The 14,094-nt window shown below is 39.4% G+C and overlaps 3 protein-coding genes across 3 annotated transcripts; 2 read left to right on the top strand and 1 right to left on the bottom strand.

Moving 5' to 3' along the window:
• Positions 1-656: 656 nt before the first annotated feature.
• Positions 657-3,832, top strand: LOC121743590 (DUF21 domain-containing protein At4g33700-like). The gene is made up of 11 exons (XM_042136918.1): positions 657-877; positions 1,309-1,385; positions 1,458-1,541; positions 1,939-2,052; positions 2,117-2,203; positions 2,309-2,448; positions 2,543-2,630; positions 2,916-2,989; positions 3,164-3,291; positions 3,372-3,625; positions 3,696-3,832. The coding sequence occupies exons 1-11, from the start codon at positions 700-702 to the stop codon at positions 3,738-3,740; spliced, it is 1,269 nt and encodes a 422-aa protein (XP_041992852.1). The 5' UTR covers positions 657-699; the 3' UTR covers positions 3,741-3,832.
• A 3,563-nt stretch (positions 3,833-7,395) lies between these two features.
• LOC121743746 (histone H3.2) lies at positions 7,396-8,006 on the top strand. The gene has a single exon (XM_042137104.1). The coding sequence runs from the start codon at positions 7,473-7,475 to the stop codon at positions 7,881-7,883; it is 411 nt and encodes a 136-aa protein (XP_041993038.1). The 5' UTR covers positions 7,396-7,472; the 3' UTR covers positions 7,884-8,006.
• Positions 8,007-9,665: 1,659 nt separating this feature from the next.
• On the bottom strand, positions 9,666-13,493 carry LOC121743295 (squalene monooxygenase SE1-like). The gene is made up of 8 exons (XM_042136554.1): positions 13,100-13,493; positions 11,955-12,066; positions 11,613-11,787; positions 11,126-11,294; positions 10,802-11,020; positions 10,440-10,715; positions 10,071-10,349; positions 9,666-9,976 (listed from the first exon to the last, which is right to left on the bottom strand). Exons 1-8 carry the CDS (start codon positions 13,337-13,339, stop codon positions 9,872-9,874), a joined length of 1,575 nt encoding a protein of 524 aa, XP_041992488.1. The 5' UTR covers positions 13,340-13,493; the 3' UTR covers positions 9,666-9,871.
• Between the last annotated feature and the right edge of the window lie 601 nt (positions 13,494-14,094).

Raw genomic sequence — 14,094 nt, 5'->3', positions numbered from 1 at the left:
TAATGTAATATATGCCCTTATTTTTATTGTGATTCTAGTTTAGATGCGATTCTTTTTATACTACTCCTATTACCTTTCAATTTTCATGGCTACTTCATCACATGTGGTTAGGGTATAATATATATATTCAAATATCAACACAAAGACATAATTTATCAACACAAGAAAAATTAATAAATTTATGTCTTTGTGTTGATATTTTTAACATATAAAATTGATATTTAATTATTAGTTATTACTATAAAAAGTTAGTATGTGATCACACACCTATATATATATATATATATATATATAGGGGTGTGTTAAGGTCCTTCACAGCTTTTCAGTGCAAACTTCAATCAGATCACAGCCCTTGGATCATTGAATTGGATGGTTGTGATGATCTGCATTATTTGACGAAAAATCTGCATTATTGGTCGGTGTACATTATTAGAATGAAAATTTGCATTATATTAAACTCTCCTTTTCCTAGTAGAAATTGCTATTCAATTTGATTTCAAGTTCTCAACATTAGATGAGATGCATAAATATGTGAGTGTGACACGTGGCCAGAAACCGTGAACATGTATGAATTGCGTATATTCTCCCGCAAAATGCTGCACTTGTTCATAATCTGAAACGGATTTGATTAGGTAGAAGAATTCAGAAAGCAGAGGCGATCGATTAATAAAATTGGGGTGAGTAGGCGGTGTGTTTTGCATGGCGGTGGAGTACCAGTGTTGCGAGGCGGGGTTCTTCATTAGCATTGCGGTTGTGGCTTTTCTGGTGCTGTTTGCGGGCCTCATGTCGGGCCTCACTTTGGGCCTCATGTCTCTCACCTTAGTCGACCTTGAGGTCCTCGCCAAGTCTGGCACTCCCACCGATCGAAAGCATGCCGGTTCGCCTCTCTTTTTTTTTTTAAATTTTTTTTATACTACATCAGTATGTTTTAGGTTGAGTAATTATGATCAATATCGGCTTTGGCGATTCATGATTGAGTTCTGCTTAATTTGAGGCTTCAATTTAGGTATTTTGCTTGGGGACTGTTTAATCATATTTGGTGAAGTTAAAATTTCTCTGATTAGACGATCAATTGCGTTTTGAATGCATACTGGAAGATTTCACGACCCTTCCCCTAGTCTTTGAACATTAATTAGCATATATTTCGATTTGATTAGAATTTAAGTGCGGATATTGTAAAATATATTTGTAACCTTGAAATGCGTAGTGATTCTACTTTCTTGTGTTTATGAAGCAAAGGTATAAATTAATGAAGGTCTGATGTCGATGCTTTGTATTTCTGTTAAAATTATTGAACTCGCTTTGCAGAAAAGATATTGCCGGTGGTTAAAAATCAGCATTTATTGCTTTGCACCCTGCTAATATGCAATGCTGCTGCTATGGAGGTAATGATAAGTTCAGGTGTTACACTTGAAAAGCTAGCGAGTCATTTCAATGATTATTACTTTACCTTGCAGGCTCTTCCTATTTTCCTCAACAGTCTCATCTCAGCGTTGGGGGCAATCCTGATATCTGTGACGTTGGTACTTCTCTTTGGTGAGGTGAGGAATTCCTCGAGAGCCACTTATAATATTATGGAACTGTGGAATCCTGATATCTTGCCATTTTTGGCTGTTGCAAAATGTATGAAATCACAGGAATATACAAACTGAAGTTGGACTTTCATAGATATTAGAACAACCAAAACATAAGGCTGAATGCAAAGCATTTTATAGCTTTCCGTATATGAGATAGAGCATACATAGATATCTAATCAGAGGTTGTGTGGCGATTGGTGACATAATTGCTCATTGCCTTTCAACTGTCATAATATGAAGTAGATATGTCACACATTACTTTGTATTGTTCCCATTGTATTTTCAAGTGTGAAGCAGGATAGCAATCGGCTATACCAAATTGAATTCATCACAAACTGATTTAATGGCTTTGTAATTTCAGATCATCCCACAGTCTGTTTGTTCCAGATATGGCCTAGCTATTGGTGCGACTGTGGCCCCAGTGGTTCGTGTCCTTGTCTGGATCTGTTTTCCAGTTGCATATCCTATAAGCAAGGTACAGTTATGCATATTGATCGTTTAAGTTTTGCTAGTTCCATTAACACTTTTCATGCATCCAGTTGTTGGATTCACTACTTGGCCATCGACATAGAGCTCTATTTCGTCGTGCTGAGTTGAAAACTCTAGTCAATTTACATGGAAATGAGGTACAAGAAATAAAAAATGCTTGGTTTCCATATGATTATCTTGTTTCTTAAGTATTTTCTTATTCTTTTCCACAAATGCTTTTTATATAAAGTTTGATTATGTAGGCTGGTAAAGGTGGAGAGCTCACACATGATGAGACGACCATAATTGCAGGGGCATTAGAGCTCAGAGACAAAACAGCAAGTGATGCACTGACGCCTATATCTGAAATCTTTGCTATTGATATTAATGCGAAGCTCGACAGGTTGTATATGCATTATTTTCTATCAACAGCTTCTCTAACCTTTTTTAGAGTTGTAAAATGCTGAAAGTAGTTGTTTGTGTCTGTTATGGTGAAGGGTTTTAATGAATCTAATTTTGGAGAAAGGACACAGCAGAGTCCCTGTCTACTACGAGCAACCTACAAATCTCATCGGGCTTATTCTGGTACTTGTTTCATCTTCTGTTCAGTTCCATTAATGGGCTTATTCTGGTACTTGCTAATATGACTTATTAGATAGCTGTTCTTCATAAAAAAATTATCAAATCCTAAAGAAGCAGCTTCCTTCCATCACTCTGCTATGAAATCAGTTTTCCTCATATAGTCATATTAGCCATCACTGTCACGAAAACGCCTATGAGCACGTTGAAATTGCTACTTGAATTATGGTTGATTATGTATTATCTGAATGATCTGATTTAAGTATGTTGAACATTTTCCTAATCTTGTAGGCGAAAAACTTGCTGACGATTCATCCTGAGGATGAAGTCCCGGTGAAAAGTGTCACAATTCGCAGAATTCCAAGGTATCTTGATGCTTCAGAACTTAAATGTACTTTACCCAAACCCGAATATATAAGTAGCATTAAGTCATAAACTCACCAATCTTACGATGATGATTCCACTATTAGAAATAGTAAATAGTTCCGAGAATAGCAGCTCGTGATAATACTTGTTCTTCTATTCGTTTCCCTTGTTAGGGTACCGGAAACTCTGCCATTATATGATATCTTGAATGAATTCCAGAAGGGGCATAGTCACATGGCTGTCGTTGTGAGGCAATGTAACAAAGTTGCGGACAAGCCTCCTAGCACAGATTCTGCAGGAGGTAAATTTCTTCTGGTTTTACGATGAAATGCCAATGTCAAATGTACATTTATTCGACACTAGTCTTCCATGTTTGTGCAGTCAAAGATGTGAGAGTCGACATTGATGGTTCATCGCATAAAAATGTTAACCCGAGGATGCCTCTGCAGAAATTGAAGAGTTTCCAAAACACAGGAAGCAATTCCTTCCAGGGTACACCTAGGAGCAAGAAGAAGACAAAAAACATGTACTCTGATATCCTGCAAATAGATGAAAATCCGCTCCCAACGCTACCTGGACAGGAAGAGGCGGTCGGGATAATAACCATGGAAGACGTCATCGAAGAGCTCTTACAGGTAATGTCAATTATGTAGGAACTACAAGTTTTGAGATTCCCTAATTTGATCAACTGCTACCTTCTTGCAGGAAGAGATATTCGACGAAACAGATCACCATCTTGAAGATTCATGATACTATCATATGTAGATGTGGAATGATAAGAGGTGCAGATTACAGTTGAAGAGGAAAGTAACAGTTTCGTATTGAGTTGTTTACAAGAATGAGTTAACAGCTTATGTTTGTGTGTGTGTTGGAAATTCATATAATTTCTGAGCATATGTATGGTCTCGATTGCCCTCTCCTTCACGCGATATTTCAATAGAGAAATTCTCGTAAGAATATAAGGGAGTATTTCACTAAATAATTTCCGATGAGAATATGCTATTTTACTCTAGAATTTCTACACTTATTTCGTATCATTAGATCTCTTCAAGTTCTATGATTCGTTCTAGTGTATCCTTCTTAACAGAAATTGTAGAAGCCGATAACTTTACCGCCAACACAGAGAAACGATGTCCATGATGTACAGTGGTGGTGGAAAACAGCATCAGCAAATGCAAATCTATTACACGGACATGGAGATTAATTTGTAGCTTTTTACTTTCACATTTCTGTCCATTTCTACACTTTTTTTGGCTAGGTTTATGGTGATGTTGAGCTTAGATGTGGGCAGGGATTTTGGCTGTGTTGTTGCGGGTTTTAGAAGCAGGTTTAGGCTGTGATTTTCCAAAGAGGGGACCGAGGGTGGTGTTGGTGTAGCTACAACTACAATCGACCAGAAGATTTTTTCAAAAACAGATGTTTGTTCTCAATGACTAAAGGGTGATGGAATATAAAAACAAATTTAAGTTTAGAATATAAACAAAATTCGATTTTAAGTTCAATATGACAACAAAACAGTCCCTAAAAGGGATTTTTTATGCATGCCAATCATATTGACGACACCATTAGTACTTGAGTGTTTCTATTTAAAATCGACTACACCAATAACGTTGGCGTCCTTGAATACCGGATTTGAAACACTTGATACTTTCAACACGTGATTTTTATTGTCATGTCTTAACATATAATAAAAATCGACCTCACTCCATGTTTTGCAGTTCAAATGCTACTTGCTTCTCTACTCTCCTTCTCCCATTTTTCGTTCGATTTTAGGCATATTTGAGGTGATATTTGTGTAATTATTATGCAATCTTTACTGCACTTTCTTTCTCTCCATATTATGAATGCTTCTACTTGAATTCAAATTGTCATATTAAAAATATTTAAACTCATAATTCAATTAAATCAAAATATATTTATGGTCTCTAGCATTATATTCGAAATTGGAGGATTCAATTATAAGTTTAAATCCTCTTTTTTCTTGGCACAGATGGTACTCAAAATTTTAGAAATTATTATGTACGAAATTTTTTAGAGAAATATGGTATTAAGTTTTAATAACAATTGATTGTTATATTCCGTACAACATATACTAGTAGGAGTACTAGTATAAAATACAATCCTGTGCCAAGGAACTACTCCTAAGGCTATCCACAATAGGAATAGCCCAGCAATAGCCCAGCCATAGCCTAGCCACTGCCACATCATCAGCACTAAAAATCCTCCTGCCACATCATAAATAGCCCAGCCACATCAATAGCCACATCACTAATAACAATTATATAAAATGACATAATTAACAATCACACAATATACGGAATTTAATTTACGAGACATATACGGGAAAAGTTTAATAATACTATTAAAATTTAAAAAAGTACAATAATTTAAAAAAAGTACATTAATTTTAAAAAAAATACATTAATAAAAAAGAGTGACAATTCACTCCTCGTCTCCGTCGTCGTCGCCTCCGTCGCTGTCGCCTCCGTCGCCACCATCGCCGCCGCCACCATCGCCGTCGCCTCCGCCGCCTACGCCGCTGCCGCCGCCACCGGTCTCCCTCCGTATAGCCTCCAACTCGTCCTGCAGGCTCAAGAGCAAGGTTTGAAGCACGCTCTTCTCCACGGGATCCGTCGCCACCCGCCATTCGGCCATCGTCTTGATCAACTGAGCGCGCGTTTGGGCGCGAGCGAAGAATTTGAGCTCCTGGGTGGATTGGCCAAGGGGGGATGCCGACTGGACCTCCTGGGAAGCCCCAATCGGGCGAGGTCGGCCACCGACCGAACGCGGCGTGGGGAACTCTTGCGTCGTCTCGGGGAGGTCGTGGGAACCTCCGCTGCTGCCGCTGTAATCGCCGGTGTAGTTCAGTCGTTGCTTCTTCGGCCAGCTAGAGTCGACACCTACTCGGAACTTCTCGGACTCGCTCAGTACAAGATAGCAGTTCCAGTAGGTGAAGTCCTTGTATAAACCCTTCAGTGGGAAGGCTTTCTGCGCTATTCTCCTGCAGTCATCCTCCGTTTGGCCACTGCTCATCATGCGGAGTGCGTTGGTGTACAAACCCGAAAATCGGGAGATCGCCGCCCTGATTCGGTTCCAGCCCTTCCGGCAATCCTCCCCGTTGCGGGGCCTCCCCTCCGGGCAAAATCTCTGGTAGGCTGCTGCTATCTTGCCCCACATGTTGACGATCCTTTGCTCGTTCGAAACGAGAGGATCGTCGCAAACACTCACCCACGCCTTACTGAGCGCGACGTTCTCGTCGTCCGTCCACCTCCTCCGTACCTCCTCCTCACCCGGCTGCGACGACTCACCGACCTTCTTCTTTGGGGCGCCACGCCCCGGCACTGCCCCCCCTTGAACTAGAGTCTCCGGAGCTCCGAGAGTATCAAACCCCAACTCATCTAAGGAGAAACTATCAAACCCAAAGGGTGTTTGGGTCGATGTGTGCGAAGACCCAGTCGAAAAATCAAAACTGGGGCGATAGACATCCCCCGCCGTCGCCGGGGACCCCCCAGGAGTCCCCTGTGTAGCCGGTACGACCCCCGGAGTCCCCTGTGTAGCCGGTACGACCCCCAGAGTCCACTGTGTCGCCGGTGCTCCCCCGGGCATCATCTGCATCCCGGGTACCCACCCCGGTATCGGCGGAAACCCCCCGGCGGACTCCCCCCCATTGGGGCCCCGGGCATCATCTGCTGCCACGGGTACATGTTGTAGTACCCGGGCACCTGACCCCATCCACTTCCCACAGGGATCGTCGGAGTTTGTGACCCGCTACTCCCGGAACTAGGCTCGTTGTTGAGATCCATTTCCCGTTGTTGATCTTGAACAGAAATTAAGATAGAGAGAGTACTCGTTAAAACAAGTGATGGGAATGAAAATGACGAGCAAAGCGCGTATATATAGTGTTTCGGAAAAAAAAAATAATTTTCGCGCTAGGCGGTGCGCTGGGCGATCCGGGCGCTGCAATAGCGCCGAACGGACCGCCCAGCCGACCGCCCAGCGCCACGCGACCGCCCAGCGCTGCGCGGTTTCTCTCTCCAATCGCCCGCTGGGCGGCTGCAATAGATCGCCCAGCGAACCGCTCAGCGCCAGCGCTCGGCTGGGCGGTTAGTGTGGATGGCCTAAGTAGGAGTAGAAATAGAAAATTTTTGGCAGATCCCACTTCTCCAAAACATAATTTCAATTTTCAACGAAAAGAAAAACAAAACACGTCATAAATCCGCACCATGTTAATTTACAGCCACCGATTTCCACACTTGATCCAACGAACATGTGCTCTGCCACGTCAAGGATCCGCGCACACAATCTAGCAAATCACAGCTGTCCATTACAAAAAGCAGACACCAACGGCCAAGATCGTACTTCCATCCCCGCCTAAACCTTCAAAACACCAGGAATAAATACTCCTTCCAAATACTCTTCACTCATCCCAAATTTCAATCGCCTGTATCTCCATCCACAAATTCCAATCTCCAAACCCTAGCAATGGCCCGCACAAAGCAAACCGCTCGCAAATCCACCGGCGGCAAGGCGCCGCGCAAGCAGCTGGCGACCAAAGCCGCCAGGAAATCCGCTCCGGCCACCGGCGGAGTGAAGAAGCCCCACCGATTCCGCCCCGGAACCGTCGCTCTTCGTGAGATCCGTAAGTATCAGAAGTCTACCGAGCTCTTGATCCGCAAGCTCCCGTTCCAGAGGCTTGTTCGCGAGATTGCGCAGGATTTCAAAACCGATCTGAGGTTCCAGAGCTCCGCCGTGGCGGCGCTTCAGGAGGCAGCCGAGGCGTACCTCGTTGGATTGTTTGAGGATACCAATCTCTGCGCTATTCATGCCAAGAGAGTGACAATTATGCCTAAGGATATCCAGCTCGCGAGGAGAATTAGGGGAGAGAGGGCGTAATTGTTAATTGTTATTCTGATTTGTGGCTCTTGGTAATATGCAGTTGCATAGCCTTTGTGGTTTTCTGATCTGATGTGTATTGGAATTTTATGTTAATGAAAATCGATTAATGCTTTTGTAGCATTTGATTTTGTTCATATTTTCTGCAGCTGATATTTTGTGGTATGCTTTATTTGTAGAATTTCCCTTGTATTTATTCTTATACGGAGTCTCATATTCCTTTTTGCGTGATCACCTAATTCACAAATGTAAAATGTAAATATAAACAATCTAGTTAGAAAAAAATTGAATTCCGGCTTAATGTACAAGTTACTTAAATGAATTTTATTGCCTTTCAATTGGAAATCCTCTTTCTTTAAATTCATTTTAATATTAATTACTACTAATATGTTACTAAATTACTACTAATAAGAATGACAAAATACTGAGCAATTATTTAATACTTAATCAGATTAATTTTTTGTTGCTGGTTTTATATTTTAAACATTTAAAAATATTTTTTTTCAGATTTTTATTTTTATTCAACTTTACATTTGTTTTTTTTTCATCAATTTGGTATCTACTAGTTACTAGTATCCAAATGTCAATTTTGTATTGATCTACTGAGATTGTTGGAGATGATATAAGTGATCATTTTTAAACGTTAAAATAGCTAGGGATGTCAATGTAGCCCGTAACCCGTGGGCTGGCCCGAATAGCCCGCCAAATTTATAGGGTTAGGGTTAGAAATTTTTAGCCCGATAAAATCAAAACCCGATTAGCCCGCACCCAATTAACCCGCAACCCATTAGGGCCAGACCCGAAAACCTGATGGGCTGGCCCGAAAACCCGATAAAATTTCTATTATTCTATTTTTTTTACTCCTAATTCGACATTTTATTGATTAATTTTAACTAAAAAATAACTTTCAATTTTATATTAAATCGAATTTTTATTAATATTATAATTGATAAATAAATTAAAAACATCAAATTCACAAAAAATATTTAAATTTCTAAAACATGCATTAAAATTCTACGAAATATCTCAAATATTAGTATTTGATCATGTTTATGATTGAATTTAAGCATATATCTCAAATATATCATAATTAAATGTTTTACATTGTATGAATATTAATAATTTTAATCATTATTTATTGGATTGATCGCATGTTAATAAAATATTAATTCGACATTTTATTGATTAATTTTAACTAAAAACATAACTTTCAATTTTATATTAAATATACAAATTATATATTAAATTTTTATTAATATAATAATTGATAAATAAATTAAAAACTTCAAATTCACAAAAAAAACATTTAAATTTCTAAAACATGCATTAAAATTCTACGAATATCTCAAATATTAGTATTTGATCATTTTTATGATTGAGTTTAAGCATATATCTCAAATATATCATAATTAAATGTTTTACATTGTATGAATATTAGTAATTTTAATCATTATTTATTGGATTGATCGCACGTTAATATTATCGATAGCAACCCGATTAACCCGTTGGGCTGGCCCGAAACCCGAGCTTTTAGGGTTAGGGCTGAGCTTTTATAACCCGAAAGAAATCACAACCCGATTAGCCCGCACCCGATTGACCCGCAACCCGAGTAGGGTTGGCCCGAAACCCGACGGGCCGACCCGATTGACATCCCTAAAAATAGCCAATAGACAAATGTAGGTTGTTTGCTTCATCAAGCAGCACATGGATAAAATTCAAGAGAAGAAAATGCTTTTACACTGTAAATGTAGAATGTGTGCAAATAAATTTAGAGCTATGATATACTAGTAAATGCTTTACACTGTAATTATAAAGTGTTTGCACTTGTTGCTTATTCCACTGGTGTTTACACTTCTGGTTTATGCGAATGAGAGGCATCACACATCTATAATACTACTATTTCTTTAAGCATATCAACACACCATTTTTCTTTTCATTTTACAGTAAAAGAAGAAAATAATGAATATGATCAATTGGTAGTTCATCTTCTAGTTAACAGGGGGTGCTCTGTAGTAGGCTGGCACGGTAGCAGGGAAGAACATTTGTCTAACGCCTTCTGCTTTAATAATCGGGAAGATGATTCCAGATGCTGCCTATTAGTTATAAAACACACACATATACTTAGCATACACATCACGAAGTGATGATTCTGAAATTTTTTAGCATGAAAACGAACAAGTTACTCACCGAAAGCAATCTGGCACCCAACCAAACCTTGCTTGGCGACGGATATGGAAGTAGCAATCGACCAACACCAAAGACAGCCACAGCAAAGAAGTGGAGAAAGAGGCTCAAGGGGCGCGGGTTTAAGCCAGAAAGTAAGGAGATAGGCCCATTTGAGAAGATGCCTCCGAGGCTCAAGTAGTCAAAACAAGCCTCACGCATTTCCTTCCTTGCTGGATCGGGTGAAGCACAGAAAACTTTGTAGAGCGCTCCAGCCAATGTGTTGATGGTAGATGATACTGGCTGCAAAAGGGAGTAAAATTTGAACATCAAATCTCTATAGCTTGCTTCTAGTCGCTTTCATCACATAGGGGCACATGGATCTCCAAATACCTTTCTAAGAGTGTAGAAGGATTCAAGATATTGGCAGAGTGTGGATCCATCACGTAAATTGTCAATAGGCCTGAGAAGATTGCGGAGGAGAACAATATCGGATAGGGCCACGGTCATTCCTCCACCAGTTAAAGGGTGACGCATGTTGAATGCATCCCCCAACAAAAGCGCGCCAGGGGTGGGTCGGGGATTTGCTGGCATGCTTCTGTTTGGATGGGTCCTTATGTTCCCTTTCTCGATAGCAGCTATAAATGAATCATGCAGCTGAGGAGGAACCTGTAGAAACATTGATTTAAGTAAGATTATACTAGAAGTACCAAGGAAGGAAGAAATTTCAAGTCTTTGAGAGAGCATTCAAGCACCTGAGGAGCCACCACTGTTTTCAGATAGTGCGCCATTTCGCCGTTGGAAATGGATGGAACCTTTTGCCCGGGAACGTCAACCAAGCATCGTATCTCTGTGCTGCTGATGGGATAAAACAGGATAGGCGAAGGATCTCCAAGAACAACGTGTCCATGATTAGCATGTGGGAGGCCAGAGTTTTCCAAGATCAGACCCACAAAACACGAGGGGTTCTCCACCTGACCATATAAAGAGAACTCATGTTAGGAAACTTTTAGACATAAAAATGGCAGCATACAATTCGTAGAGTGCAGAGTTTATTCATATGTTGTCCTCTTATTCACCTGAGGAGAACAGAGAGAGCGCCTCAGGTTCGAAAAACATCCATCGCAAACAATGGTAAGAGGAGCATAAGTGGTGATCTCTTCGCCTTTCTTGGTCTTGTATTGCACACCTCTAATAGTTCCATTTTCTTCAAGCAACGACGTCACTGTGCCTTGTTCAAGTGTTACACTGCATCAGGAGATATCGAATTAAAATCTTTTCCCTTTTCGGGTGTACTAGAATTTAAAACTGCATGAATTTGATATTTGATTCGGTAAATATCCATCTGCTCAATCTTGCATCTTTTTCAACTTTTAGGTATCAGTCAATGTAAACACATGATAGAAAATTGTAAATTTGGCAATTGATGGAGTTAGAAAGTCATTTATAGAAGTGCAACTAACTACTATAATGGTCAAATCTGCCAACTCAACATGGTGGAATTCACACCTACATATTCATCTAGTAAGTATGGTCATTAAATAAAGAAGTGTTATGAAATCATACTTTGGAAGTGTTGCAGCCTTTTCTCTCATCCTCTGGATGAAACGGCCATTGTGGAAGCTTCTGCCAGAGACATCAGCGTCGAAGCTCTCTAAGGGGTAAGATAACTTGGTGTCTTTACCGTCCTTGTAAAGGGCATATCCAAAAATTTGTTGAGCATCGATCTCTTTCACACAATCTGCAGTTATGTAACCAGAGCCTTTAGAACCAAGTTTAAAGAACACACCAAACTTTTCCTGCAGCTAACAAATTTGGACATAATTCTGACCGTCCAATATCTACAATTATGGCAACAATAAATATAGAGTTGATATAAAGTTTTGATATGGACCACTGCAGCTGTACCTTGAAGGCCCAACTCAATCAATTTCAAATAACCACCAGGCTGGAGAAGTTCGCCAACGATGCGATCTTGCTCGGTCAAGTCTCTTTCAATGACATGAACTCGACGTCCATCCTGCAATTATGCCAATGGAAAGATGTTAATGATGAGAAAATAACAACCGTTTCTTTGGCCATTTAATGCTTCATTGAAAGTATCAGTTGCATAAATCATATGTTCTCGACTTCTATTCATCACATGACCTTAAAGCCACGTTACTCTTCCAAGAACTATAACATGTTTACATGTATATTTAATAGATCTACTGCTGGAGTAGGTGGATGGCATGACTTGCCAATTAATACAACAGCAAACACAGTAATAGTTCGAGTAAAATTCAACAAACATCATCTTAAAATTTTCTGAAGGCCATATTATCATAGTTTGAGGAATGAAACTTGTAATTCTTCAACTAGCACCTAAGATCCGTAGGAGGTGGGACTATCCGACTCAAAAATTCCTGCAGCCGCTGCCTATATAAATGATTTTTTCTTAGTTTTTTTACACCCCATTTATTGCCAAATTTGAACTTAATTTAAGAACAAAAGCATTAATCCTATATATATTCAGAGATTAGGAACCGACAAATGTTAGATATTTGCTTATGCAAGTCTAGAAAATATGCTGATAAACAGGTCTCTTATAAACAAAAGGAAGCAAGGATGGATCTCACAAGTTAATGACGGATTAAAGACCTAATCTTCACACAATTATTCAGCATTAGTATACACAATCAAGCGGATGCTTAGAGCTCTTATTAATCTTGGTCGAGTACGTTAGGTGTAGTACATACTCGAACATAGCATCTTCTTATCAGCTCGAAGGATTGAATCAATACTCGTAAATAAGATAGAAAAAGGATTTGAATAGTCAGCTCCGCCCTAATATAATAATAAAATAAAAGTGAAATACTACTAATTCCCTAGCAATAATTAGTGTTTATTGGCAGACTTCTACGCACGTAGCCTGAATAATATACTTCAGATGCAATAGTTTCAAGGCTTGATGAAATTTAATGAAAGTAACTAAGTTATAAACGAATCTGGATGGTGAATGACAGAACAAGAATCAAACAGTTGAGGAAGAAATTAAGAAACTCCTTAATTACCTTGCCGAGTGTGCAAGCCAGCGCCGCACCGGCGACTCCGGCACCAACGATTATAATGTCTGGCTCGCCGCCGCTCTCCTGCCGCAATCCACCGGCAACTGCGGTCGTAATGCATTCGTCTTTTCCCGCAGCCTTGGAGCCTTTATTCCGCCTTATCTTCCGGCGCAAGTTGTAGAGCAAAGCGAATCCGAACAACGAAGCGGCGAAACATCCAAAAATATACTGATCTATCATCACCATTTTTTTATCGTCGTAAATGATAGAAAAGCGCCACGAATTCGATTCTCTGCCCTTTTTAGTCTTTTTTTTCCCTTAGTTTTTGCGTACTCGGATTTTGCGTGTGAGGTTTTGAAGTTGTTATGCAGCCTTATAAATAGGAATCAAGTGATCCGGCTCCAACGGCTCAGCTCGTGCACGCGGAAAGCGTGAATATAAAAAGTTCTTAACAAACCTAATCTATATATACAGTACATAATTCCTTCCTGTGCTTCCACAAATAATAATCATATTTATCAAATTTAGTTCTCTACTTACTTTCTTACTAATAATATATTTTCCATCAAAATAAGAAAGTTGCTAATTCATTCTATGATTACTTTTAATTTTTCTTTTATTTGGTATCTGATTTGTGTGTGTGTGTGTGTTTTATATGTTGAGATGATGTCTTTTTGTTTGTTATCGACTTATCGGTGGTAATTGACTAGTCATTTCTTGCATCTTATTTGCATCTTTTCTTTTTACTGTTCTCTAAATTAATTTTGTTTAGACTTATGAGGTCCTACTGATTTTATTAATTTGGTCATCGACATACTGATTTTATTGATTCAGTCATCTTTAGCTTGAGCATTTTACATTCATTTTAAAAAAAACCATTCTCATATTTTGAATTGATCAATTGATATTGAACGATGAATCAATTGCTTCGCGTATTTTAAATGGTTGTATCTACGAAATTACAATGACCGGTATCTACTATTCATATAAATAGTTTAATA

Source organism: Salvia splendens, chromosome 8 (genome assembly GCF_004379255.2).
Source record: "Salvia splendens isolate huo1 chromosome 8, SspV2, whole genome shotgun sequence".
NCBI lineage: Eukaryota > Viridiplantae > Streptophyta > Magnoliopsida > Lamiales > Lamiaceae > Salvia > Salvia splendens.
This window is presented reverse-complemented; position numbering and strand designations above follow the sequence as displayed.